General features: G+C 54.1%; 1 protein-coding gene across 1 annotated transcript in view; it reads right to left on the bottom strand.

The window, feature by feature from the left end:
• LOC309684584 (electroneutral sodium bicarbonate exchanger 1-like) overlaps positions 1-26,888 on the bottom strand; it is a gene marked incomplete at both ends in the record, with an annotated part of 37,764 nt that extends 10,876 nt beyond the window's left edge. Inside the window, 16 exons of the mRNA XM_082500471.1 lie at positions 8,489-8,623; positions 8,724-8,897; positions 11,295-11,363; positions 12,154-12,405; positions 13,001-13,162; positions 13,516-13,629; positions 14,332-14,472; positions 15,643-15,826; positions 16,614-16,747; positions 16,883-17,050; positions 17,813-17,953; positions 18,395-18,482; positions 18,862-19,001; positions 20,584-20,707; positions 20,899-21,034; positions 26,882-26,888. Coding sequence (XP_082356597.1) covers positions 8,489-8,623; positions 8,724-8,897; positions 11,295-11,363; positions 12,154-12,405; positions 13,001-13,162; positions 13,516-13,629; positions 14,332-14,472; positions 15,643-15,826; positions 16,614-16,747; positions 16,883-17,050; positions 17,813-17,953; positions 18,395-18,482; positions 18,862-19,001; positions 20,584-20,707; positions 20,899-21,034; positions 26,882-26,888 — 2,169 coding nt within the window. The remainder of the gene's footprint in view (positions 1-8,488; positions 8,624-8,723; positions 8,898-11,294; positions 11,364-12,153; positions 12,406-13,000; positions 13,163-13,515; positions 13,630-14,331; positions 14,473-15,642; positions 15,827-16,613; positions 16,748-16,882; positions 17,051-17,812; positions 17,954-18,394; positions 18,483-18,861; positions 19,002-20,583; positions 20,708-20,898; positions 21,035-26,881) is intronic.
• Positions 26,889-27,123: the final 235 nt, after the last annotated feature.

Raw genomic sequence — 27,123 nt, 5'->3', positions numbered from 1 at the left:
ATGAGGGACACCCCCACGCCTTTCTCCATGGCTCCCACAGCTCTGCTCCCTCCCTCCCTCCCTCCCACCCATCCAGTGCCACCGGAGAGGTGGTGTCCCCCCTCCCGGGGCGGGCAGGGGCTGTGCCACCCCATCTAACACCTCAACACACCAAAGCACCTCACTGGGGGAGGGACTCTGCGCCTGGTAGCCCCGTGCTCCCCAGCACTGTAAGGATGGGGCTGAGCCCCCACCACGGCCACCCTGTGCAAACCAAAGACCCCCCCACAGACCCCCCCCACCCCCATTCCCCGTGGCGCTGCGAGGATGCACAGCCGAGGGGTACAGGGAGGGCTCTCTCCATCCCACAGCCTCCCCCTTCCTCCTCCCTCGCCTCCCGACGCTATCCCTTTCGTTGGACTAACACAGGCAGAGAGAGAGAGAAAGAGAGGTTTTATTATTCTTTTTTATTATTTTTTTTTCTTCCCTAAAAGCCACCGGTTTTTCATCCCAGGCAGGGCCAGAGGAGCTCGCCCAGCATTGAGGGGGGGAGGTTGGGCTGCGGCACACAGAGCAGCGGCTCGTCAGTTTTTAGAATTAATGTAACCCTAACGAAACTAACGGCGATTTTTAAGTTTTGTAAGGATTTTAATTATTTATTTACTTATTTAATTTCAGAGGGGCCCGGGGCGGGAGGGGGACATTTGTTTTTTAGCAAAAGCCGGCTTTTCTAGAAGTTAAAGGAAAGGCCGTGCTCGGCTGTAAATGCTCCCCTCCAGCGTCCTGGATGGGGGGGACGGATCTCCTAGGGGCCAGCTGTATCCTTGGAGGATTCCCCATTTGTCTCCCCAGACCCTGCGGTTTATATTTCCTGACTCGGTGAGGGTGCAGGATTATGCCCGAGTGGATTACACTGTCTGGGATATTTCCCTCTGGTGGGGCGATAGCGAAGTCTCTGTTGCCAATTTGTGATGTCCGGCGCTCAACGTCACGGGAAGAGTGGTGGGATGGGACTCGGGGCATTTTGATTGTTAAGGGCCATTTGGCTTTGGTTGTTCTGTGCCATCTGGAGATAAGCCCGGGCTGAGCTGTTTTGCAGCTCCCCCCAAGTTCTCTCTGCACAGCCACGGCACGGCGGAGATGGAGCTGAGTGGGATGGCAGCTCCCTGCCTCTCACCTCTGGTGCTCTGAAACCGGCTTGGCTGGCTGCCCCCACACAGTGTGTTACTGGCTTGCCCAGCAGGTAAAGAACCCAGATTTGGGACGCCACTGGGGTGTCCGTAAGGGGTCCTGGGCGGCCCTTATGGGGTCCTGCTGGGGACTCTTGCAGGCCATAGCGAGTCTGGGGCAGCCCTTCAAGGATCTGGGGGTCCCCTCTGGTGCCTCTGGGGAGGGTTTTGTGGCTGGAGAGGGCCGAGCTGTTTGCAAGAGGTGCTTCCTCCCTTTCTCCAGCCCACCCAGCTCCCCCGACACCCCCACCCCCCCAGGTTGGTGGGTGCCCGCAGTGCCAGCCTGTCCCACTGGGTCGGGTACTGAGGGGGGCACAGCCCCAGCCGCGGGATGGCAGGATGAACCACAGCACCAGGGATAGAGACCAACATTTTATTTCTTTAACATTTCCCATGGGGGGCACCCCAGGGTTGCGCGGCTGCACCCTGCAGCCTGTGCTCGCTGGCCAACTCGGAGGACTGCAGCAGCCTGTTGAGGAGCAGCTTCTCTTCCCAGAGCTCCCTCTACGACATCCTGGAGGCCTGGCCCAGTGCAGCAACAGAGCCAGTGGTGCTCACACACTCAGGACAACCCCGCTCTCCCATGGCTGCTAGTGGAGCAGTGGGGAAACCGGGGCCGGTCCTGGGCCAGGAGCCTCCACAGGAGCTGCCAGCAGGGACCGAGAAAGAGCGGGTTCCCAGGCAGGGGACGGGACTGAGTGTGGAAGCATACGCTGTGGAGCTCTGAGCTGCTGCGTGGTGCCAGGTCTATCCAACGTCAGGCAGTACGTTCCCAGGAGATGTCACCGCTGACAACTCTTCCGAGGAAGTGGGGCCGTTTCTGTAGTCGTAGCCTGCCTGGAGAAACAGCCCCACGGAGCTAAGAGTCTGCTGAGCAGCAAGGGAGCAGAGTCGCTGACTCTCAAACAAGGACTGAAACACAGCAACTCACTCTATTGCCTTCCCCCTTCGCCCGCTGCCTCCCACAGTTTGGAAGAAAAGAACCAGGGAGCTCCAAAGGAGGGGACCCCTCCCCCACTCCCCCAAACCTCCCTCAAGACACGGGACTCCTCCCACACACCTCCACTCCCCACACCGACAACCCTCCCCCTCCCCCAACGCTCCAAAAAGCAGCAGTCCTTAGGGCAGACTCCTTAAGCTGACTCCACAGCTACGGCTCCCCGTCGGCTCCGGGGGAGACAAGGGGGCCCCGGGGCTCTCCGTGGGCTTTAAGGGGGTCCCAGGGCTGCCCACGGGCTCCCAGCAATGCCCGTGCCCAACACCCACCCCCGCTTCAGGGGGCCCAGCGCTGACACCCCCCACCCCATCTCGGGGGTACCTGGGGGGACTCGGCCGTGGGCTGGAGGCGGGCGAAGGGGGCACGGCCGGGCTGACCTGCCGGGGGGAGCTGAGAGCGGAGCCCAGAGCGGAGCCAAGCGCCCGGCCAGGCCGGCCCCGGGCACCCTGCGCTGCGGCCGGGGCTGCCGCCACCTGTGAGGACCGAGCGGGGGGTGAGGGGGGGCAGCGGGGGACGGGGGGCCTGAATCGGCCCTGTTCCCTCCGGGGACCCCCCACTCGGCTCTGCCCCCCCTAAAAAGGCCCAGGCCGCCCCCCAGGCCCCCAGCCCGGTCCCGCCACCCTACAAACCCCCCGAACTGGCCCCGGAGACCTCCGTACCGCTCCTGCCGCTGCCGCTGCCGCCGCCACCCCACCCCCACCCCGCTCCCGCCCTCCTCGGCCCTGGTCCCCCCATCTCTCCCGGTACCGAACGCCGCAGCTCCCGACCACCGCCGCACACCGGAAACGTTCTCCTTCGCGTCCGCCCAATCGCGCATGCGCTGAGGGGCAGATCCGGGCCACACCCCCCAACGTCGCCGCGGCAACGGCGGACGAGAGGGGCGGGGCCGCGCCGAGGAGAACGAGGCCCCCTTAGCCCCGCACCACCGCTTCTTTCCGCCCCGGGCACTGCGAGGCCGAAAACAGCGCAGCCCTCCCCCAAATGCGCCGGGACCCCCCTAAACCAGCCCAATCCTCCTCAAAATGAGCCGGGACTCCCTGAAATCAGCTCAGCCCTCACCAAAATGAGCCCCACATCCGTCTGCAGAGCTCCGCCAGCCCCCCCGGCGGACATCACGGGGGTGGGGGGAAAGAAAACAACCAGAAAGGTACTGAAAATAACGTGGAGACGGTGCTTAGAGATCCTTCCGAGAGGCAAAACCCGGCCTTTGTTCTCATTTTTGAACACGGGGTTTCGCAGTGCTTCGCGGGCAGTGGTTATCCAGGGGCATCAGCTATCCCGGGAAGCGAACGTTCCCATCCCGTGTGGCAAAAATCCACTCGCATGAATAACTTAGACAAAACCCGCCCACAAAAGGACAAGAGGCACCTTTGGTCACCCTTTGCTTGAAGCTTCGCTAAAACTGTATACTCAGATTGGCCCTGTCCTGCAGTTTCTTTCCCAGAGTTTTGCCCCAAACCCACGCTTCTAGCCCCGCTCCCCAAGCCCTCCCTCGGGGCCCACCACCTTTCCCCAGCCCAGCCTGTCCTTAAAGCTTTTCTTTCCACACACAGCCCTTTCCACTCACCTCCCTCCGGGGCCTCCTCTCTCACAGGCACCTCACAGCCCTGCAAACCTCCTCTCCTTCTCCTCTCCCACTCACGAAAACCCATTCCCCCCTCACAAACATCCATTCCCCTCACTCCCCCCTCACACGCTCACTCCCACACCCCCAACCCTTCCCCCCACCATTCTCCCCTCCCCCCTCGACTCTTCTCTCTTCTCTTCTCTCTTCTCTTCTCTTCTCTTCTCTTCTCTTCTCTTCTCTTCTCTTCTCTTCTCTTCTCTTCTCTTCTCTTCTCTTCTCTTCTCTTCTCTTCTCTTCTCTTCTCTTCTCTTCTCTTCTCTTCTCCTCTCCTCTCCTCTCCTCTCCTCCTTTTTTCTTCTCCTACCCCTCTCTCTGCCCATGGGCAGCCCTGGGACCCCTTTAAAGCCCACGGAGAGCCCCGGGGCCCCCTTGTCTCCCCCAGAGCCCACCGGGAGCCGTAGCTGTGGAGTCAGCTTAAGGAGTCTGCACTAAGGAATGCTGCTTTTTGGAGCGTTGGGGGAGGGGGAGGGTTGTCGGTGTGGGGAGTGGAGGTGTGTGGGTCCCTTCTGCCAAAGTGCAGTGAGAACCACGTTCACTGAACCCCCATTCTACATGGACAGGGTCAGTTGGATGTATAGGACCAAGTTGTTGGAATAACCTCAGCTCTTTTATTAGCAATTCCAAGGCATTGGTATGTTGGTCAGTCCATTCCCAGGATTTTCCCTTCCTGAGCAAATCATCAAGGGGCGAGCAATGATGGAAAAGCCAGGGGTGTGTTTATGCCAATAGCTTAAAGTTCCTAGAACTTGCTGTAACTCCTTCACACTGGGTGGATTCTGCCCCTGTTCTGTTTTTTTTTTAGGGTATCTTGAGGGACTGAAGCAGCTCCTTTAATCCACCAGAGCCCCAGAATTGCACTTCCTGCGCCGGTCCTTGACACTTGGTGGGGAACGGCCCCAGTTTCAGATCTGACCTTGGGGGATGAAACCAGGCTTGGGTCCAGTGGGATTTGATTCCTAAAGCAACTACAGCAGCAGCTTTGAGAGGGATTTTTCCTCCCGACTCCTCCCCATAAAATTCCCCTCTGCACAGGGAAATATTAAATCCTCCCAAAATACGGAGCTGGCCGTGGGATCACGGGGCCCGAAGGGGGGGACAGGCGCAGCACTGTGTCCCACAGTCAGCCCGGGGGGTCACAGCCACCTTTTAGGTGGCTCAGAGTCACGTTGTTAACCAAGACCTCAGCTTTCATTTAATTAAAAATAAATACATAAATATATAAATAAATAAAAAATCTCACCCTGTAAGCAGCAAAAACCCCCGAGCTTCAAATGCAGGAGAGGGCCGCGCCGGGGAAATCTGCTTTGATTTTAAGTAAGGACTTTTGGAGGCAGCTGCCAAGGTTTTGTGGCCCCCGGGGAAGGGGGAGATGCAGAGCCGGACTCAGCCCGCTCTGCCCCAAAACCGGCCGCGTTTTCCCTCCAGGGTGACTTTCTTCTTTTCCGTCTCCGCTGGAGTGATGCCTGGCACATGCTGAAAACCATCCCAGGCTCTGGCCCCGGTCCCGGCCAGGAGGAAGTGAAGCTCAGCCCCACTCCCTCCTTTTACAGGGAGGAAAACAAAATGGAAAAAAAAACCCAAATTGCCCTATATTAGAAGTGTATAATTCCATTTTAAGGGCAGGGCAGCAATAGGGCTGGTACCACAGCCCCCCAGCCCCACAGCCACTGTGGGTCACCAGTGCAACGATTAAATTAAAGTTTCTTTTGGGAAGGGGGGAGAGACGGGGACTCTCCTGCACCGGGACCTTTCCCCTCCGGGGAGGCAGAGCCGGAGCAGCGAGCACGGTCCTGCCCGGCGGGCAGCGTGGAGGGGACACGCACGGGCATCCCGGAGGAACAGCAGCAAGGAAACCCCGGTGCTGCACCTTTCCCTTCCTCCGAGCCTTTTTCTTTTCCTCTTTTTAAGGGCTCAACCAGCTTCTTCCCCCTCCGACCGTCACCGTGGGGCACTGGCACCAGCCGCTTTGCAAAACCCCATCCCGTAAAAGCCGCCTGATTTTGGCCCTGTTTGGGGATGCGCCGCTTCCATCCTTACAGAGCAAACTGATAGATGATTTGTTTTTCTCCCCCCTCCCCATTTAGCAAGAAGCACCAACGTGCCGTTGTCATTTTGGGTCGGTTTGCTGCAGAAAAAGGCTCCCACGGGGGACGGGATAAGCCGATGGCAGGAGGGTCCCTGCACCCATCCCACCGCTGCTGGTGGAGGGCGGCAAGGGGACCTTTTCTTCGGGGTTGTCCTCTCCTCCCGGGCTCTGTGGCCCCACGCCGCAGCCCAACGACCCCCCCGAGATGGGAAGAGAGCACGAGAACCATCTCTGCTCAACAGCTTCTTCCTGCAAAGGGGCAGGAAAAAGGAGGAGGAAAAGGCACCTTCCCACTTGCCTCCGGGCTCATCCCACCCTGCGAGAGAGACGCGGCTTTGCGAGGAGAGGGGAGGAGGAAAAAACACCACAGCGAGAGAGCCAGGGAGGGAAAAGGAAGGAAAGCGGAGGGGCAGCGGAGGGGCAGCCCGGGGACACAGAGCCCCAGGTCTCGCCTGGCCGCTCCCGCCACCACCCGGCGGATTGGAGGGGTTTGATCTGAAGCGCTGCCTTATATTAATTTAACAGCCGGGGGAGGAGAAGGCGCCATTTCTGCCTTTTGCAGCTTCCAGGCTGACGGCAGAGCTGAAACAAGAAAAATAATTATAATAAAAACAAACAAACAAACAAACAAAAATTAAAAAAAACCTCCAATGTAAAACTGGAGCACAGGGAGCAAATGCTTTTCCTTCGCCTCGGCCCAACCGCTCGGGCGCTCCGCGCTGCCCCCCCACGGAGGGCATCCCTCTCCTGCCAGGGAGAGACAGAAGGGCGAACTGAAGGCAGGACCCCAAACCAGACCCGAGAATCTGGTCGCGATGAAGAAGAAAGTGGAGAATGCGTCACATACAACAGAAACATTCAGAGTTTATTTTGGGGGAACAAAAAGAGGAACAGAAGAGGAGGAGTGAGATATTAAAAAAATAGCACTGAACGATGAAGCGGTAGCAGTCCCTCTACCGCTACAAAACGGCAACAACCCACACACGAACACACGGAGGCGGAACACCACCGAACTCCCACTGACTGTCATGTGCACCTCAGTTTGCTGCTCTGGAGAGAGGGAATGCCTGAAGCACACCAAGGACAGCTGAAACCATCGCCGTGGCTTAAAGGGGAATCCGCCAACTGGAAAACAAAATAAAAGCGGTTTCTGCCCATGTCTGCGTGGGCACATCCCCGAGTCACGTTCTCACGCCTCTCCTTCAAAGTCAAGATTCCTACACATGAAAACTGGAGTCGGGGGGGAAGGAGGAGAGAGAAAAGGAGGGAGAGCGTCATCAGTGGGGCTGTTGCCCCGCTCGTGGGACCGCGCTGGCAGAGAGGAGCTGGTTCGCGTGCCGCAGCCCTCGCCGCTTGCTCGGCATTGCCGGCAAAAAAAAAAAAGCCGTAGGCACGTGCCACCGCTCGCAGAGGAGCACGGCCACGTTCCCACGCGATCCTTTACCTCTTTCCTCCCCAGATTCAGACTGTTTCCGTGCTCATAGTGAGAGCCTTCCACACGGTTGTTTTTGATATCTCTTCCGAGATATTAATCTCCGAAGGATCAGTCCTGCAATAAATATTTGAGACAGCAATCTGTGACTGTGGGAACTGACGCCACCCAGCGCATCAGCACCAGCAAGAGGAACGGGGGGGAGGAGAACCAAAGCTGCGCATAAGCACAGCGGGTTGGGCGGGATGAGGAGGTTTGGAAGGCGAGCCGGAGAGCCGCAGAGCTACAGCTCTGTGCAAAGGCTCTGCACAGAATCCCAGACTGGTCAGGGCTGGAAGGGCCCTCTGGAGCTCACCCAGTCCCACGCCTGTCAGAGCAGGGGCACCTACAGCAGTGGCACAGGACACCTCCAGGCGGGTTTGGAATGGCTCCCGAGTGGGAGACTCCCCCACCTCTCTGGGCAGCCTGTGCCAGCACTCTGCCGCCCGCCCTGCCCATAAATTTGCTCTTCCCGCCAAGCTGAGTGCATGGCGCTGGGATGCTCAGCAAAGGAACATGGAGAAAATTCTGCCAACCCACTTCAGGCTAATCTTGCCGGGGGTCCTGCTGCTTGGTGGGGCTTTACCTGTCGCTGCTTGGCTTTGGGATATCCGCGCTGCTGGTCTTGCCCAGCTGCAGCCGAACGGAGTTTGCAGCAGCAGCTTCCATCATCTCCTGGGACTCCTGACATAAAAAGGGACAAATCAAAGTTGTCTGTCTATGATCGAAGTGGAGATAAACTAAACACCCAGCAAAGCCCACGTGCTGCCCTCTCCTTCTGACCTTCTGTTAGCGCAGCCGGGGAAAGACCTTTCACTCCAAACATTTTGGGGGGGGTTAAAACCACCCTTATGAGCAAATCTTTCCATCATAATTATAATGTTTAGTATAAATGGCACCTTTAAAAATTATACCGCTATTCAAGTGTTAAGCTCACTGCTAATTTAAAAACAAGGTTATGATGCGGGATCCAGGCTGTCAGGATCTATTTCTATTGAGTTCGGATCTTCCCCCAACATTTCAAGAGAAGCTGTGACAGAAAGAGGCAATCTCAGAGCCCGAGGGAGACACCCACCCCCGAGCACCCAGCAAGCATCACCTCTTCTTCTTTGGCTTCATTTTTGGCATCGGCCAACTTCTTCCTGCTTTCTGGCATAAGGTCATCCAAAAAGCTGAGCTCCCGCTTTGAGAAGCAGAAGTCCATCACTTTCCGGACAAACACGAGAGCCAAAACCTTCACAAAATAAGAAGGAAGAGGGGGTGAGGTGTGAGATGATGCTACGTCTCACTCTGACGCTGCAAACGTCCCGCTGCCAAGCGGCACCGGCTCTTACCATCATGGGAAAGATGATGGCAGCACGGGACACCTTGATGGCCCAGAGCAGGACGAGGCAGATGAGCTGGATCACGGTGAAGAAATGCACCTTCCGCAAGGGAACGTGCCGCAGGTAGATGAAATCCGGCTGGTGTTTTGCCGGCATCCAAAAGAGCTTCAAGCGGTCGAAGAACTGCAAAATAAAAGCGGAAAAGTTACCCCTTGGGGCTGCGGAAAGTTTCCGGCCCTGTTGGGATGTGGAAGGAGATTTCAGGATCTCGCGTGCAGTGAGAAATCCTGGATCCCACTTTGTTCCTCCCGGGAGCAGCACCCGTTTTCCCTTTGCTCCATCTATAAACCAGTGTGCCCATGAGAGCTGCCCACCAAATTGCAATTATTCCACATCCTTCTATTATAGAATCACAGAAGGGTTTAGGTTGAAGGGACCTCGAAGATCATCCAGTCCCACCCCCTGCCCTGGGCAGGGACACCTCCCACCAGCCCAGGTTGCTCCAAGCCCCGACCAACCTGGCCTTGAACACCTCCAGGGATGGGGCAGCCACGGCTTCTCGGGGCAACCTGCGCTGGTGCCTCACCACCCTCACAGGGAAAAATTTCTCCCTGATATCTCATCTCAATCTGCCCTCTGTCAGTGTCAAACCATCCCCCCTCGTCCCATCACTCCCCTCCCTCATCCAGAGTCCTTCCCCAGCTCTCCTGGAGCCCCTTTAGAAACTGGAAGGGGCTCTGAGGTCTCCCCAGAGCATTCTGAGAGCATTACCACCACCATAGTGGTGGTAAATGGAGTTAAATCCAGTTGGTGTCCAGTCACGAGTGGTGTCCCCCAGGGATCGGTGCTGGGGCCCGTTCTCTTTAATATCTTTATCAACGATCTGGATGAGGGGATCGAATGCACCCTCAGTAAGTTCGCAGACGACACTAAACTAGGGGGGCGTGTTGATCTGCTTGAGGGTAGATTGGCTCTGCAGAGGGATCTGGACAGGCTGGACAGATGGGCTGAGGCCAATGGTATGAGGTTCAAACAAGGCCAAGTGTCGGGTCCTGCACTTGGGTCACAACAACCCCATGCAGCGCTACAGACTGGGGGCGGAGTGGCTGGAAAGCTGCCTGGCAGAAAAGGACCTGGGGGTGTTGGTGGACAGCCGGCTGAGCATGAGCCAGCAGTGTGCCCAGGCAGCCAAGAAGGCCAACACCATCCTGGCCTGCATCAGGAATAGTGTGGTGAGCCGGACTAGGGAAGTAATCATCCCCCTGTACTCGGCACTGGTGAGGCCCCACCTCGAGTACTGTGTTCAGTTTTGGGCCCCTCACGACAAGAGGGACATTGAGGTGTTGGACCGTGTCCAGAGAAGGGCTACAAAGCTGGTGAAGGGTCTGGAGGACAAACCTTATGAGGAACGACTGAGGGATCTGGGGTTGTTTAGCCTGGAGAAGAGGAGGCTGAGGGGAGACCTTATCACCCTCTACAACTACCTGAAAGGAGGTTTTAGAGAGATGGGAGCTGACCTCTTCTCCCTGGCGACAAGTGATAGGACAAGAGGAAATGGGTTCAAGTTATGTCAGGGCAGGTTTAGATTGGATATTAGGAAGCATTTTTTCACTGAAAGGGTTATTAAACATTGGAATAAGCTGCCCAGAGAGGTGGTGGATTCACCATCCATGGAGGTGTTTAAGAAAAGGGTAGATGAGGTGCTTAGGGACATGATTTAGGAGTGGTGGTGTTTTTATCAGGGTAGGTTAATGGTTGGACTTCATGATCTTAAAGGTCCCTTCCAACCTCACTGATTCTATGATTCTATGATTCTATGATTCTATGATTCTATGATTCTATGATTCTATGATTCTATGATTCTATGATTCTATGATTCTCTTCTCCGGGCTGAACCCCCCACCTCTCCCAGACTGTCCTCCCAGCAGAGGGGCTCCAGCCCTCCCAGCAGCTCCAGGGCCTCCTCTGGCCCCGCTCCACCAGGTCCATGGCTCTCCTGTGCTGCTGCCCCCGAGCTGGAGGCACCACTGCAGGGAGGTCTCCCCAGAGCAGAGCACAGCAGAGGGCACAATCCCCCCTCGCCCTGCCGGCCACACTGCTGATGCAGCCCAGGATGCGGTCGGCCTTCTGGTCTGCGATCGCGCATTGCCGGCTCACGGTGAGCTTCTCATCAGTCTGCACCCCCAGGTCCTCCTCAGATCATCTCACCCCCCCTCCCTGTTCTTCTATAAAAATATATTTTTAATATATTCTATTCTTCTGTTTGTTATTTGGCATTTCTCAGCCCACTGAATCCCCCAGTGAGGATTCCCACCGGCAGTAGAAATCGCCTTCGCTTTGCACTGCATTCCCCCATTTTCACCACACCAAACACTGCTCTGTCCCAAACCGTGACGCAGAGCGCGCTGAACTTGCCTGGTCCTCCCGCCCTGCGTACCTCCTGTGCCCCCAAACAATCTTTTCCTTATACAAAATACTTTCACTGCCTGCTTTTGGGGAGGTGTTCTCCCACACCACTGCTTTTTTCCTGCTTCTCTGGAGATGACACAGCAGGGAGCTGCACGCTGTAAGAGTCCGTACCTGAATCCCTCTGAGCGACGACACACCCATATAGAGAAAGACACCATAAAGCACAGGCATGGGTATAAACTGGGAAATTAAAAAAAAGAATGCAATAATTAATTTTTTTAATTGCATTTCCAGTATTACTGCTCTCTTCTAGAGGCACTGCCTAAAATTGCCTAAAGCTTTCCAGTTTCCACAGGGTTAGAGATGTTTCAGCTCTCAACACGTAGAGGTTTTGTGTGTGCGAGTGAGTGAGTTAATGCTCTGCTTTAGGCTGAGCTTCTGAGTTACGTTTCATTAGAATAATCCTGTTTTCCTGAAAGGTTGGAGGAAAATAGGTCATTTCACCCATGAAACTGTACGCCACGTTCTGTGACGGCAGAAGAACATTTCTACACATTTTTGTGGCAACACGCAAAAGCGAAGTGCCTCCTTTTAGCCTAGAGCTGTGGTGACTTTGTGGGAGGAACACACAAGGAAGCCCACGGGGATGATTTTGGTGTGTTTAGCTACTGGGAAAGGCTGTTGGGAGGCATTTGGGGGAGCAAATTGCATCCCATAAGGTGCTGCCTGCTTGAAAGAGAGCAGTGTACTGGTCTGAATCCGCTTCATCGTAACCCATAAACACAGGTGGGCCTGAGAGACACCTGGGAATTAAAGCAGTTGTCCTGCTCGCTTGCCTCGAGGACACCAAACTGGGGTGTGAAGGGCTGGAAAGCATAACTGAGGCTGGTTCCCACCGTGGGCCAAGCCTCAAGGTTTGGGATCACCTCCTTCTCTGCTCCACACCTACTCAGGCCTGGAGGGAGGGGATGGTTTTTGTATAACCTCCAAAAAGCTCACGCTTGTTGGGCATTTTGCATTTTCCTCTTACCTTTAACACCGAAGTGAAGAAGACAGAGCAGCCCATGAGCACAAAGATCATCAAGCCGGTGACTCTCTGCTCTCGTATCCCCAGAAACTTGGGTTGTTCTCCTGGAGCTGAGCAGCCAGACTCCACTTTGAGGCTATTCACGTGGGTGATGGACAGGACAGTCGCAGCCACAAACCAGGGCAGCCCCATCACGGAGCACACCCCGAGCATCACGGCCACCATGAAAAGGTCCAGGTGGTACCCGCATCCTTTCTGTGGGCAGCAAAACAAGGAACAGAGCATCTCACAGCACAAGAGCGAGGACAACGTCGCGACTCAGACTCAAACCCTACTTGGGCGCAAGTCACCCTCTTGAAAATTTAAGAGAAGAATTGGCAAAAATAAGGATGGATCCGGTCTTTGCGCAAGCACCTTGCATGAAAATCTGGCAGGAGTTCAGACCAAGTGGATTTGGGAGGTTTGTGCAATAGCTACTTCTCAAAAAAAACCAAACAAAAAAGACTATTTTCACTCATAAAGAAAGTTCTACCACTGGCAAGCAAGGCGTGACCCCGAGTTATCCCTGGTGGCGCGTCAAAACAGTTTGTTCCCCCAGCTCCTGCTGGCGTTTTGAAACAAAACCACGCTTCTATAGTGCTCGAAAATTAATTTGTTCCTCCAAAAGATTGCTCATCTGAACTCCTCTCGTTTGCTCCCTGTGACATCACTAATCCAGCAGAGCATCCTGCCACACAGCCTGACGTTGTCCCAAACCAACGCCTTCACAAAGCACTTGGCATAGGAGCTTCTCCCCACACCTGCAGCCCAGAGTGGGGTGGGGATGCGGTCAGCTCTTGCAACCCCTTACCTTCAGCTTGTGCTCCTTCCTGTTGACGATGACAGCCGTGATCTGCTGGTCCATGAATATCAAGATGGTGCAGAGCAGAGCTGGGATGGGCGCGGCAAACACCGTCCACCAAGGGTTGGGCCCTATGGGGTTGATCAACCACCCGCGGTCGTCTCTGGTAGGCTGCAACAAAGCCAAAATACACATCAGGATCAACTCCCAGCCCAGCCACTTCACTGGCTTTGATTTTCCTCTCCATCGCTGTGCCGCCTCATCTCCTGGCCCTGCCTTCACGTCACCCTCTACTACGGGGTTCAGCAGTGCCAGCGTCCTCATCACAAGCACCAATAGATACTTCTGTAGGTATCAAGTTTTGGGTCTGGCTTCCTGTTTCCAGAAGGAAACGATGCACTCGGAGGTGGAAGAGGAGATGGTAACACCACCAGCATCCCCAGACTCAGCCCTGTCCTGTCCCAGCATCACCTTGTGGCATCCCCAAGGGCTGAAAGCAGCTCCACACCAAAACACCCCATTACCTTGAACATGTGGGGGACATGGAGCTTCGGCGACGGGATCCCAACCAGGAAGTCAATGAGGACCATGATGACGATGGTGAGGAAGACACCAAAGTCACTTACTGTGGACCGTACCTGGGGCAAGAAAGCAGAGCTGAAAGGGACAGCACAAACGGGGCCATACTGTGAGATGGAAAAGTTAAAGACATCAACAGCATTAAGGCTGGTTAACACATTCCCACCACTCTGAGAAGATGCAGCCAAATCCCTCGGTTAGATACTGTTGCTGTGTTTGTACCTGCGAGATCTGGTGTCAGGCAATAAAAAAAGTTTAATTAGGTGGAAAAGGGTGGTTTAAATTCAAACCTTAAAAAAAAGCCAATAAATATTAAAAAATAACGAAACAGACGTCTGCCACTACAGCTGCACTCACAGCTACAATGGGAATAAGGCACTGAGGCATCATTTACTCCTCAAAAGGAAGAAACAGTGTCTTTTGTGTCTTTTTCTATGGCAGTTCCTCATTTGAATCAACTTTCCCCTTGGGCACACCAGGTGAAAAAAACCACAAACAAAAAACCAACAAACAACCAACTTTGGAAGACCCGATTTCCCACTGCCTGGGCAAAAAACTGCTCCAGGGCAGGTCGCGAGGCAGGTGGGAAACGCTACGATCGTTTTGCACTCCTGGAAATGAGTGAGGGACATGGAAGTTTGGCCTTCAAGGTCAACATTTCCCAGTTTGACCAAGCGGTGGCAAACACTGCTTAGTGCTCCTGGAAAGCCATTTTGGGAAATGAGTGTGGAGACTGCTGTTGGCCACTCTCTTCTACCTACTCTGGTTGGGAAGTAGCGGCTGGTTTTAAACTTCCTCAATAAGCCCGACAGGACAAAGGTGGAGAAGAAGAGGATGCAGCACCAGAAGAAGACATCAGGTGTGTAGGGGCCATTGTGTCCACAGGCAGGTCCACGAAACTCTCCATGCAAATACCGACATTCCTGGGGAAACAGAGCGTCAGGACACAAAGGTAGTGCACATGCGGCAAAGAAACCTCGGATAACTAGGGAGTTTGGAGGATCTTGCTCCAAGATCCGTGACCTCGGGACTGCTGCTGCCAGTGGCGATTTATATTTCACAATCAGCAGCAGCTGAATAAGTGACACATGGAACTACACACGACAGCGGAGAGAGGAGATGTGATGGGACACTGTACCACAGACCTATGGCACATCCTCCGCTTGAACGGCAGGTAACCGTGGCTGAAGAAGACACCAGAGGGGAAGAAAACACTGGAAACTCTTGGGGACGGGGAAGGAGGGCTAAGACAACAGTGGCTGGAAAGGAGAAGAGACAAATTGTCCCTTCCCAGGGGCGGGCTCACAGGACACGGCCAAGGGGGGTGAAGATGTCCATAAGAGCATCCCACCCTGTGCCTGAGCTCTGCTTCCAGCAACAACGGCCCAAGGGGCTGCTCAGACACGCAAGTTTATGCACGTACCTTCAGACAGCGCTGAGTAAGAAAGCAAGGCCTGGAGTTACTAGGAACCAATTAAGGAAGCTAATTACAGCCTTCAAGCATGAACTTAAGTCCTCCAACTTCTCCAATAACCAAAACACCCACTGAACCTTGCTCCCAGACAGAACCGCTGTCCTGAGGACGACAGTTATTGCCCACCATGTCGGGGATGAGGTGGACTCTCCTTCCCAGGCCCAAGGGGGTTAAACCCACACCTTAGACTGAAGTAACAACTTTTCAGAGCAGCACTGGAACAAGTTGGAAGCCCACCATCACCTGAAGGGCTCTGAGCTTTGCACCAGGCCAGCACCCCTGGACCCCGCGGCCACGGCACGAGGAAGCAGTGACTCGGGGCACTTACAGTCACTGTGAGGTTCTCCCAGGTGATGCCAGACACATTGATCTTGTTGCTCTCCCAGAACTGCAGGGTTTCGTTGCTGGGATGGGTCGGTGCCTCACACTTACAGCTGGGAGGAGAGAAGCCAAGACAGGGGTGAGGGGAAGGCGATGGAGGTGCAGCCCTGAGCTCCTGCCAAGGGGCAGCAGCATTTTAGGAGGAAGAAACCCACTAGGAGATGGTGAGGAAGTCCAGCTTGCTGTGCGTGTGCACAGGGTAGGCCTCTCGCAGGTGACTCAGCTTCTCCAGAGCCTCGTAGATGAAGATGATGCAGGTGAGGGAGGCAAAGGCTTCTTCAGTGAAGCGGGTGATGTAGCACACCAAAGAGCTAGCATCGGTGGCCACCAGCACTATGCAGAAGAAGGCGGTCCACAGCCCGATGCACGCCCGTAGAGAGAGATAGGAGAGCGCGTAGTCCCTGGGAAAGTAAAAGAAAACGCAGGGTGGAGAGGGCAGCAAGAGGCTCCGAGCCGTGCCTTCCTTCGGGGAAAGTCGGCAGCAATTCAGGAGCGTGTCAAGGCTGCAGATGGTAAATGCAGTTTCCTGCATTCCTGCCTCGGAGACTAATTGAGGTCAGGTCCCTATTGCGGAAGGTGGTGTTCTCCCACATCACCCCGATGCCCTAACAGCGAAACCGGCTGGGTTTGCACTCAGTTACTTGCTGCCAGCAAGCTGGGGCTTCATAATAAATTTAATTGCAAAAAGGGGGGTTAATCTCCCATCACAGTTGCCACAACAAAAAGACTGTCATGGAAAATATCCATTTCGCCTGAAAAGCTCCTGCTTTCTCAAAAATCATCAAAACATTGGACCAGAAAACTCTTTGGATATGTGGGTAAAATATATTTCCACTTCCAGCTACAAAAAAGTGCCCGAGTTTGTACTGAGAGGAAAGCAAATCTTCCCTCATTCCCAAACCAGAGTCATTTGTCTCATCTTCCCTGTGCAGCCCATCTCGGGCATCCACATCCTTGTGGTTTCTCCTCCTCCTGCTCTTTCACTTTAACCCTAAAAACCCCGGACCACCCCATCCAACCTTCAGAGACCGAGGGCTCCTGCACCGTCACATACTAAAGCAGCAGCGCGTGATGTCTGTGACACAGAAGACAACTTAAATCTACCAACTACCACTAAGAAAAACATCTTTTCTCCATCCCTGCCTTCTGAAGGCGCTCGCAGCACCTGGCCGCAGCAGCCAGCCTTACTTGCAGAATTTGTAGAGGACCTTCTCGAACACGAGGACGGGGCCGGTGCTGCCAAGAAGGGCGAGAGGTTGGCCAGCAAAGAGGGAATACACCACGCCGGTCATGGATGCGCCCAGCAGCGACTCCATGGCACTCTGTCCGGGGAAGAGAGGCAGCAGTGAGTAATTAAATCATTAGAGGGAAAAAAAACAAGTGCAAATTCACTGCAGCAAGGACTTTTGCATGAGTTTTGTCCTCCCCCGTGCCACCCAACAGAGAGAGGTGCTCACTATGTGGCCGTTGGTCGCCTCCCCCAGCAGTCCCCCGAAGGTGATGATGGGGGACATGCAGGCACAGTAGAGGAACAGGAAGGACGCCAGACACTGCAGGCTCAGACCATCCCGAAAGTCACTCCAGAACCAGGGGGCTTTTCGCTTCACATCCCGGATCAAACCTCCAAAGAGCCTGGAGGAAGAAAAAAAAAAACAACAAAAAAACATTATCGTGGAAGACCACGTTAAGTTTTCTTGGCTGAGGAAGGACAATCACAAGCACAGAGTAACTTCCGTTGCTAAAAAGAAGTCTCCTTCTTCCATTTTAGCCCCAGTAGAAACTGAGGCATACAAAAAAAACCCTCCAACAAAAAGAAAAAGAGACCAAACCTGAGAGCCCACCCACTCTTATTGCAACAGTCCCTCACTTTGAGAAGCAGCAGAGCTCTACCTGGAGGTACTTACACATCTGCTTCCACCCCAAAGCAAGAAAACCTCTGTGCAACCACGCTGTGGCTCAGCCCAGCTGCCCAAATCTCCCACCCGCCCAGCCCAGGGGACCAAGCTGGGAACCTGGAGCCCCTTCACTGACCCAGTTCACCCCAAAACTCTGCTAGAAGGGAGGTGCACACTCAGATTTTAGGGGCAAACAGAAAAGCACCCCACCAAACTATTTCAGTTCACACCTTCCTGTCCGCTCCAGTTCAGGACCGCTGTGCTTCTCCGGCTTGCTGTGAGAAGCACTGTCATCGAGAGCTTCTGGCACCTTCCTTTTTTCCTGTTAAAATGGAAATAAGATAAAGATATGTCTTTGCAGCCACTGGCTTGTTTGGCTTTTTGGGCTGGGTACGTGACTTGTGAATTTGGGCCCCTGAGCAGCACCCCCAGCCGTGCTGCCCTCCTGCCCGTCCCCCTCGTGCCTCCTTCTGCCGCAGCACCCACCTGCGAAGGGACGTTTTTCGGGGGCTCAATTCGGATGGAGGGATCCCACTCTCCTGGCGGCAAAACCATGACCTGATCCAGAAACTCATCGATGCCAGCCACCAGGTCAGCCCGGTTCTTGGCTTTATAGGCAATGTCGTGGAAAACCTGCCGTAGGAGACAACCTGGTGAGAGGATGACCCATCTCGGATGTCCTAACCAGTGCAATTAAGTCTTGGCTAAATGCAAGGTCATTTCCCCCAAATCGCCTGTTGGATTGAAATGGCAGGAAATATTCCCCCCAAAGGAAAAATCTGTGCATCACAGTATTTGTAACCATCTCCACCAGGCTTCCGTCTCCCATGGCACATCACAGCCTTCTGCTTCAAGAGGAGAAGTTTCACTGGCCCTGGCAATGCCACCACTGGGGACAGCATGCTGGGGACCCTGGGGAGAAGGATGAGGCACGGGCTGCAGCCCAGGTGGGATTTTAGCCTCCAGCAGGCAGCTAAGAGGGACAGCAAACCCTCTTCCTCACTACTACAGAGACAGGGAGAGGTGAAGAAAGCCCCAAAAAATGACCCGGAGATATCTCTTATCTCGTCACACCTCATCCGTCATGATAGTAGCCATGGACCTGCCGATCTCATGGTACTGATGGGCTTTTCCTCCTGGTCCAAGCAAAACAAACAGGAACCTAGGCAAGAAAACCAAAATGAGAGAGAAGAACATGGCCTCACTCAAAGGGCGCCCAAGGAAATCCCTGGGAGCTCCCAGCCCAGAGCATGGCTCCAGGGGGGACGTGTAGGCTCACCGACTCCGGTGATGAATTTGAAATGCATCAAAACCAAATGCAAATTTGAATTTTGGGCCAACTTTCATTAAAATTGGCCAATGGGTTTAAAAGCTCCAGCAGGGAAGGGAGGAATGAAAGCAAGGAGATGTGGGTGGGAGAAACGTGCTTGCTCCCACTGGCCGTGTTCCCCTGGGACGCCCAACTGATGCGTGAATTTGGTGTTTTGTTGTGGTGTTTGTTTTTTTTTTTTAAATAAAAACTTTGCGCTTCTCATTCAGACCTCGTTGGGATGGGAACTTCCGTCATGCCCGAGAGGAGGACAGCTGGGCTCAGGCGGACAAATGCCACGATGGGCTGGCGAAGGAAATCCAGCTCTCCTACGAGCACGTTGCACGCTTCAGCCCCGGTGGGAATTTTCTTCATGAAGCGCAGCTCCGCCTGGGCACGACAAGGGATTTTCAGGCCATTACCCCAAAAGCAAAGCCCACAGCACTCTGCAGAACACTCTGCAGCCAAGTTTGCAAGAGCAAATCTGGCCCTAAAGGCGTAAGAAAGCTACGAGTGTCTCACCTTGCTTAGATCCATCGCATGGCTGTCATGGTTCACCCCATTTTTAGCTTCTGCAGTGGTGGGAGATGGATGAGGAGTGAGTGTTTGGGTTGGGAGGAGAAAGAAAGACACTGAGAAAGACAGGCAAGGAGCAATCGGGACACTTCTCCTTTGCTGGGAGAAGTCTAATGGGGCCAAGCCCTGCAGAAACCTTCACCTGGTGCCAAAGCCTGGCAGAAACCCTCACCGGGTACCAAACCCTGCAGGAACCCTCACCTGGCTTGTCGAGGGGATGCAGGTCTAACTGCTTCTTGCTCATGTCAGCAAATGAGCAGACGATGGGGAGAAGGTTGTTTCTTTTCTTCTCATTCTGATGGTGATGCTTCTTCAAAAGCACTTCTCGAACTTTCGCCCGCATGCGCTCATCAAACCCCGCGGACTGCTCTTGCTGGCCCAGGATCATATCTGGAGATGGCAACGGGAAACGAAGCCGTCAGAGCAGAAAGTCCCCAAGTCCCGACCCCTCAAGCCCCCAGCGAAGGCTGCGCCACGCAGGATACCCTAACGCGGGCTCAGCCTTGCTTAGCAAGACGTTTTAATGCAGTTCAGCCTTTGCAGCGAAAGAAAGAATTCTCTTTTGCTAAAAGCCATCATCAAAGTGCTTATTCATCACTCCGCTCAGATAATTATTCCCCATCCTAGATAATGCCATTTTTTTTCCTGATCTGGCGTTTCTAGACAGACTCTCTAGACTCGACACATTTCAACAAATTATAAGCAATCTCTAGCACAGACTTTCCCAGAGTTTCCTTTGCCCATCGACTGCAATTTGCCAAGCCCAGGGAGAAACGTGCTAAGAACGGCTCCAACTTCTCCAGCTCTTGCAAGGGCTGAATGGAGACCTGCCAGTCAAAGATAATTTCTCCAAAGCCGCTTTTTCAATTAACTTCAATTATCTTCCCCACAGAAATATGCTGCTTGGTCACCTGCCAGATAAACTCTGCCTTTAAAGCTCTTAAATCCTGGATGTTAAGGCAATAGGAAAAAAAACCAAAACAAAGAACGGGAGGAAACAGCTTGTAGTAAGTAGTTTATTTAAGGAGGTTCAGCTCTTACGCAGACTCCGTGTTCCTGAGAGCAGCCTGCCAAACCCTGACACTCCCTTCTGGCCGGAGAATATTCTCTAATCGCCTCTCTGACCCCACAAATTGCTTTCAAAAGGCTCCCATACTGGGAGAAAAAGCTGATGTGACTGTTGTACACCCAGTCTACATCCAAAAAGCAACCCACCATTTAAAAACGCAGCACGACTTCTGGAAAAGGACGTGCCATTGGGGCAGGGTTTGATACGGGAGTGAAGGGCACTGCGGCAAATTGAGCTCAGCCGTTCCCGACGGGATGCAGTGTGCTCAGTACCTGCGATCTCTTCGATGCTGTTGGCACAAACATCCAGCAGCACCGTCCCGTTGCTGATGCAGCTCCGCAGCTCAAAGAGGCTGTGCAAGGACAGCGTGGCCACGTAGGGCTTGCTCCAGCGCTCGCCACCATCTTCCACGTCCTCCTCAAACTTCAGCCACCTGCGGACATCGGGCACGATCAGCCCCGTTGCAAGAAAACGGCCTCAGCTCTGCAACCCCTTTGGTGCAGCTACAGGGCGGCAAGAGGAGAAGGCTCCGCGCATCGGCACCTGCAGCTGCAAAAGCTTCACGTCCCAGAGAGCGGAAGGCAGAGCCCGCGGCCGCCACCGCAGCTGGCAGCAGGGATTTACCTTGCCGTTTCCTTCCACTCAGCATCTTCACCCTCCTTCAGGAAGATCTCATCCAGCTCGGTGAACAAGTGGTGGGGAATGTGCTGCTCGTCCTCCTCGGTGCTGAGGATGAACTGCACCCGCTGGGATGGGGTGTCTGGGGGCAGAAGATAAATCCCGTTACCACACCTGCATTCAGCCCGTCACGCTCACACGCAAAGTGGCCATCGATTGGCACCAGTTCAGCCCTAAATATTGGGCTGGCCCCTCTCCCCTGGATCTGGCCAGGCTTGCACAGAGCCATGGAGAAGGAGAACCATCTGTTCCACCTCTGCATAAGGATGGGCCACTTTCCTTCCCCACATTTCCATTTTTAAAGGCAGGATCCCTCTACGGAAGACCAGCCTCAATCCATTATGCCTTCAACTGCCTCCCAAATAATGCCACTTTCCCTCAGAAGAACAGCAAACCACACAAATCAGCCACACGGACCTGCTTGCAGAGGACCCCGGCACCCACGCAGCCCCGAGAAGGCTCATGAACACTGCAGCGGGACTTACAGTGGTAGCCCTGCTCCATTGGGGCACAGTCCTTCTCCCGTTCCTTCTTCCGATGCTTCTGGCGGTGGGGTCGGTGGTGCCGGTGGCACCGGTGGCTTTGCCTCACCAGCGGCATCCGCACGCCCACGGACAGGGTGCGGTGGCCTGCGAAAAAAGCAGTGTTCGCATCACTCTCGATATTGCGGAGACGGTTGACGCCGCTGCCACGATTAAACCAGCGCATCCATCCCAGGAGGAAACACCAACTTCTCTTCATTTTAGTTTCACTGCATCCCTGAATGTCAGAGACATCCTTTTTTCCAAGCCTGTTTTACTCTAACTTTGCAACAACAGAGCAACAACAAGCGATGGCTCCGGGTCACCTAAAAGTGCCCTGAAAATATCAACCCTTGTCTAAAATTCCAGCTTTGGCTGGACAACACTCAGACCTGCTCATTAAGCAGCCACAGAAGGTAATTATTTTTAAAATCTTTGTATGGCACAAGGCAACAAGAGGAGATCCAATCAGTCCTGTGATAATGAAGTCTGGAACAAAAAAAAAAGAAAATCACAGCCCTGTGTCTGCAGCCATCAACTTATTCTCCTGACCTCTCCAAGCCAAGAGCAGCCTCTGAGAAAACAAGCTGGGAACTACCAAGCTCTGTGGCCAACGCTCACACCGCAGATGCCATGGGGGCTTTTTCCCCTCTGTCTAAAAGCCATAATATTAAAACAATGTGAAAATAACTGTGCTTGTTTATTTAGAAGCACGCCACGTTTCGCTGCAGGTGATGCATACGCTGAGCACAGGACGTGGCAGGGACTTAGCGCGACGGAAAAACGCGTGGGGCTGGTGGCACCTCTCCCGACTCACCTTCCAGCTCCTCCTTCTCATAGTGAATAGTGACAGCGGTGCTCGTTCTTCCCTGGTCAATCACCGCCTCCTCGTCGTGTCTCTGTTTAGTGAGGAGAAGAAGATACAAGTTGGGACCAGGTGAGGAGAGCTCCCTTACGTCCTCCCAGTCATCACCCATCCCTGCGGCCACGTGAGCCCAAGAGCATCACACCTCTGCGTGTCTCCTCCTCCAGGCACAGCCCTAAAAACACGGACTTGGAGGTTTTTATTCCCACACCCAAATAAAACCACCTGTAATGTCACCTGTATTGTATATACCGTGAGTCTGGAAGGATTTACTAAAAGGGAGAGAGTTGAGTGTTTCAAACCAAAACCAAACCTCCTGCTTCGTTCTTGTGGTTCCTTTCGAAAAATTTAAATTAAAAAAGGGATTTCCAAACTGGGGGTGGAGTGAGGTGGGGGAACCCAACTCCACACTTTTGAGCACAGCCAGTTTCATTCTCCAAAAGTGATACCTGCAGGACTCACTAGATGGCACTTGGCCACAGGACATGGCCACCACCAACCTCCAAAGGCCCTCAAGAACCTGCAAGGGTGAAGCTTCGACTTCAGCCCAACCAGGCTCGGGCTTCTCTTGCTGCAAGCCTGCTTTCCACACAAAACTGCGTTTTTCTCCTCAAAAGAAAAGCCAAAGGCTAACAGCTAATGCCCTCCTTGGCTGAAATACCACTGCCAGCGCTGCACAAAGAGCATCTGTGCCTTAAAAGCCAAAGGGGAACTACAGGCGTTCTTATCTCCCCTTGCCCCTGGGCTGGGGAAGGGCATCACCGGGATTACCACGCTCAAAGAAATAAAAACCCAACCACGTCTCACACTTGAGTCGCAACTGCAACTTTGAAAGGGCCTCCAGGAAACCCTTCTCTTTAGAGAAGGGCAAAACACCAGAAATCTGCTTTTTATCCCCCAAATCCCTGCTTCGACTGAATGGCATCACCTGCCGCTGCACAGCAGCAACGCTCGGGAAGCTCACACCTCCCGCTCACCAGTTAATTTAATGAGCAAAAGGAACAAACGTTCCCATCTGGGAATGAGTTTTTTCTGGCCCCCGAGTACTAATTTCAAAGCCGACTTGCTGCGACCTCCCCGCCACCTCCCGGCACTCGCCCGCGTCACCCGGCAGCCGGATTATGACGCGCCTGTGGCTTTCCCGTCCTCTCTCCCACGCCGATCTCCACCACCCTCCGTCCCTTCTCAGCAATGCGTCTACTCCCCTCCAGATTTACCGGAAAAAAAAATCAAAAACCCAAACCCCATCCTCAGAAAAGGCACGGGACAAAAGGGGCTTAATCAAATCGCTTTAAATGGCAATTTTAGTAAAATCATTACTTAAGTAAAACACCAATTTGAATTAAATCACAATTTAAGTAAAATCGCCACCGAAATAAAACCCCAATTTGAATTAAATCACTGTTTAAATTAAATCGCAACTTAGATACAATCACAATTGAAATAAAATCGCAATTTAAATACAATAGCGAGCTTGAGTGTGTTACAGGGGTGTCAGAGTGGGAATAAACGGAGCGATTTGGGCATCACAGCTCCCCAAATCCCCCCCGAGCAACATGGGGAAAGTCTGCTTCTCTCTCAGAAACCATTTTGGCTCCGTGCTCCCACCCACGATGCTAAACCTGCCCCCGGCAGGGCACAAAGCATCGTCCCCCCGCATCCTTCCCTGCTCTGGCGACTTGCCACTGGGATTTTGGGAAGTCTCCCCCCCTTTTTGGGGGATGCGCAGACCCTCGGCACAGCCCTCCCACCTGTAACTCTTCCAGAAGTGTCATTTTGGGACCCTCCTCCTGCTTCATCCTCAAGTCGGTCACCGGTTTTGGGGGATAACTGAGCCTCCAGATCAATCAGAGGACCAAACCCTCCGACTGCAGCCCAGTGACTCCCAGTCTGCACCATCTCCAGCACATAAACAGCGACCGTTGCTGGGATCGGAATGTTCAGGGTGACCCCGGCAGTTATTTAAAGCTATACACCCCAATACTGATCCCGCTTGGAAAACTTAGCGGATGGGGAGAAACCTGCTCTGTTTTGAGGAAAAACTCTCCAGAATAGAGAAAAGGGGTGGAAACGCTGCATCTCGGCAGGGCAAAAGGTGTTACACAGTGTTTGGGTGTATTTGAAAGCCCAAACTGCCAAAAGACCACGTGAGGCACAAACCATTGGGGAAATGCCCGTTATGGGGCAGCCCTGATCTTCATCAACATTTCCTGCATCAAATCAGGGTGTTTCAGGGAGGTCTCCCTTCGGCACAGCCTCCGTCCCTTCGCGGCTTCCATAAACCCTCGTTAGCCAGACCAAGTCCTACGCCGTACGGAAATGTCCAGGGAAGCCCCATGTTTTACTCTCCTCGCTTCCGCCAGCTATCTCCAGCCCTACTTTATGTTCCGAGCGGAGCTAATCCCTCATTTCCAGCCTACAGATTCATTTGCTGTCATGAACTTCCTCCCCGGCGCTGCTCAGCACAAAGGTTAACGGCCCCGGCTCGCCCTGAAAGGTGACATGGGATGTAAAATAACACAGCGAAGGAGGGTGACAATGAGGTCTAATCCGTTAAAATCCCATCGGGATCCAAGCTCAGATCTCTGCTGCTTTTTTATTATTTAGTATTAAAGCTTCAGGCGCAAATACAGGAGAAAGAAGCCAAGCGGGTCCGTGGCAAGACACTCCGAGAATCCCATCGCCCTTCCCCAGTTGTTGCAGCAGAAATCGCGGCAAACCTCGCACAGAGATGCCACCGAAGGAAACGGTGCCACTCAAAACCCTCTTTTTCCCGATTAAGACACCCAAATGGACTCAGAAAGGTTATTTCATTGAGGAAATCGCTGGAGGATTTAAGGATTTAATAAGTCTATGGGATCTGTGGACGCGTGGGCTTGGGATGGGATGGAGCAGGATGGAGAGATGCCTCCAGAAAGCAAATTATCCCATCCCAGGATGGGTACCAGCACTTGCAGACACTTCGCCTTCCCTCTTTGTCCTTCTCTGCTGCTGCCAGGCGCCTGGAAAACATCAAATCATCGAAACTGGGCTGGGAAAGGGGATGGCAAGCTCACTTTTGACTTTCGGAGCAGAGAGTGTTGTTCCCTCTCAAGAAAACTTCTCCAAATTATTATTTTGCTGCAGGGTTTTTTTTGTCCCAGCAGGAGAGAGAGGGACTTTTGACTGTCCTGCCTCAGTTTACCTGTCTCAGTGCAACTCCTCCAGTTAGAAAGAAAAATCTTTCCCTGGGGAAGCTTTGGTGTAATTGAGGATGAGGAAAAGCACAAAGCAGAGGTTCAGGTCCGGCTTTGAGTCCTCCCGGTGCCGGGGGAGGCCAAAAGCATCGCACGAGCAGGCAAACTTCCCATCTCAGCCCCCTCATTCCGTCACTCGCAAGCTGGACTGGCCACCAGCAGCAGGAGGGAGGATTGATGTAATTAATCTCGCGCAAAGTGTAATTAATAACACTGATCCCAGTGTTATAAGGGGATGAGGGGCCAAACTGGGGGAGCTGCTCTAGTGGTGGAGCAGGAGACCCCCCTCCTCGCCCCTCTCCATCTCCATCCTACCCAGACGAAGCCACCGGTCCTGTGGCTCCCTCCTTTGCTATCGTGGGGGTCAGCACCGTCCCCTGCGGGGACCCCTCCGGCTCCTGAGCCAGGATTTGGGCTGTGACGGGGACTGGACCTGGGAGAGGACACATCTCCAGAGCCCCAAAGTGGGGCTGTGAGGGGGGGACACACGCAGGTCACAGCTGAGCATCACCAGGACATGACCGTCTTCCCTTGCTGGCAGAGACGCAAATTCCTCTCAGTCTTTCCCGTGAGCTGTAATTTCAGGGCAGATTAATTAATTCCCCACCTCTCGTTTGCCCCCGAGAGCACCTCCTGCAGCTGGGTCCCATGGGTGCAGCGGGGGGGCGGACAGGCCCTCCCCCGGGCCAAGGAGATGCAGAAAGAGGGGGGGACCACCCAGCCACCTCCTGCCTGCACCCCAACACCGGGCGCATCCGTGCAAGCGCACGGTGGGACAATAGCTTAGGTGACCGGGTGGCATGGGGCTCTGTGGGGACAGTGGCCTTTGTCCCCCTGCTCTGAAGGGCCACAGCATCACCAGGGGGTCACATCAAGATGCGGAGGAGGGGGGGTCTGGTGGGGAGACCCCCAACAGGCATTGCCCAGGTGCCTTCCTCCCCTCCTCACATCCCTCCCGCACCCAACTTGGGTACCCCTCGCCTCCCCCTTTGAGCCCCCACCCCTCTGCCTTGCAGATGCCTTGCTGATGCCTTACACCCCCTTTCAGCGGCCTGCTGTCCCCCCTCCTTGCACACCCCCAGCACCCTATTTTAGACACCTACCACCCTCCTTACCCCCTCCAACCTTGCAGATGCCCTTCACTCCCCTTTCCATGGCCCTCACAGCCCCTTGCAGATGCTTTGCCTCCCCCATTCACCCCCACCCCCTGCTCCCAACGTGTTTCCCCCCAGCCATGAGAAATGCCGCAGTGAGCAGCCATGGAGCATTCTCCAGCCACACCGTCGGCATGGCCCGCCTGGGGGTACCAGGCATTGCCCTCCCTGCCCTGGTGCCGCTGCCCCCCACCTGACAGCTGAGGATCCCATCGGCCCGTTGCTGCTGGTGGGCATGGCGGGGCTGGGGGGGAGATAATTGCTTGATAACGATACTCTTAAGACATCCAAACAAAACACAAACAAAAATCACTACGATCACAAAAATGAGTAGGTTTCACAATAGGCTTTGCAGCTGTCAGCTCAGGGCAAACTCAAAGCCATGCAAGATTTTG

Source organism: Vanellus vanellus, assembly GCF_965231255.1.
Source record: "Vanellus vanellus genome assembly, contig: HAP1_SCAFFOLD_33, whole genome shotgun sequence".
Classification (NCBI taxonomy): Eukaryota; Metazoa; Chordata; class Aves; order Charadriiformes; family Charadriidae; genus Vanellus; species Vanellus vanellus.
The sequence above is the reverse complement of the archived record's forward strand: the minus strand, read 5'-3'. Positions and strand labels throughout refer to the sequence as shown.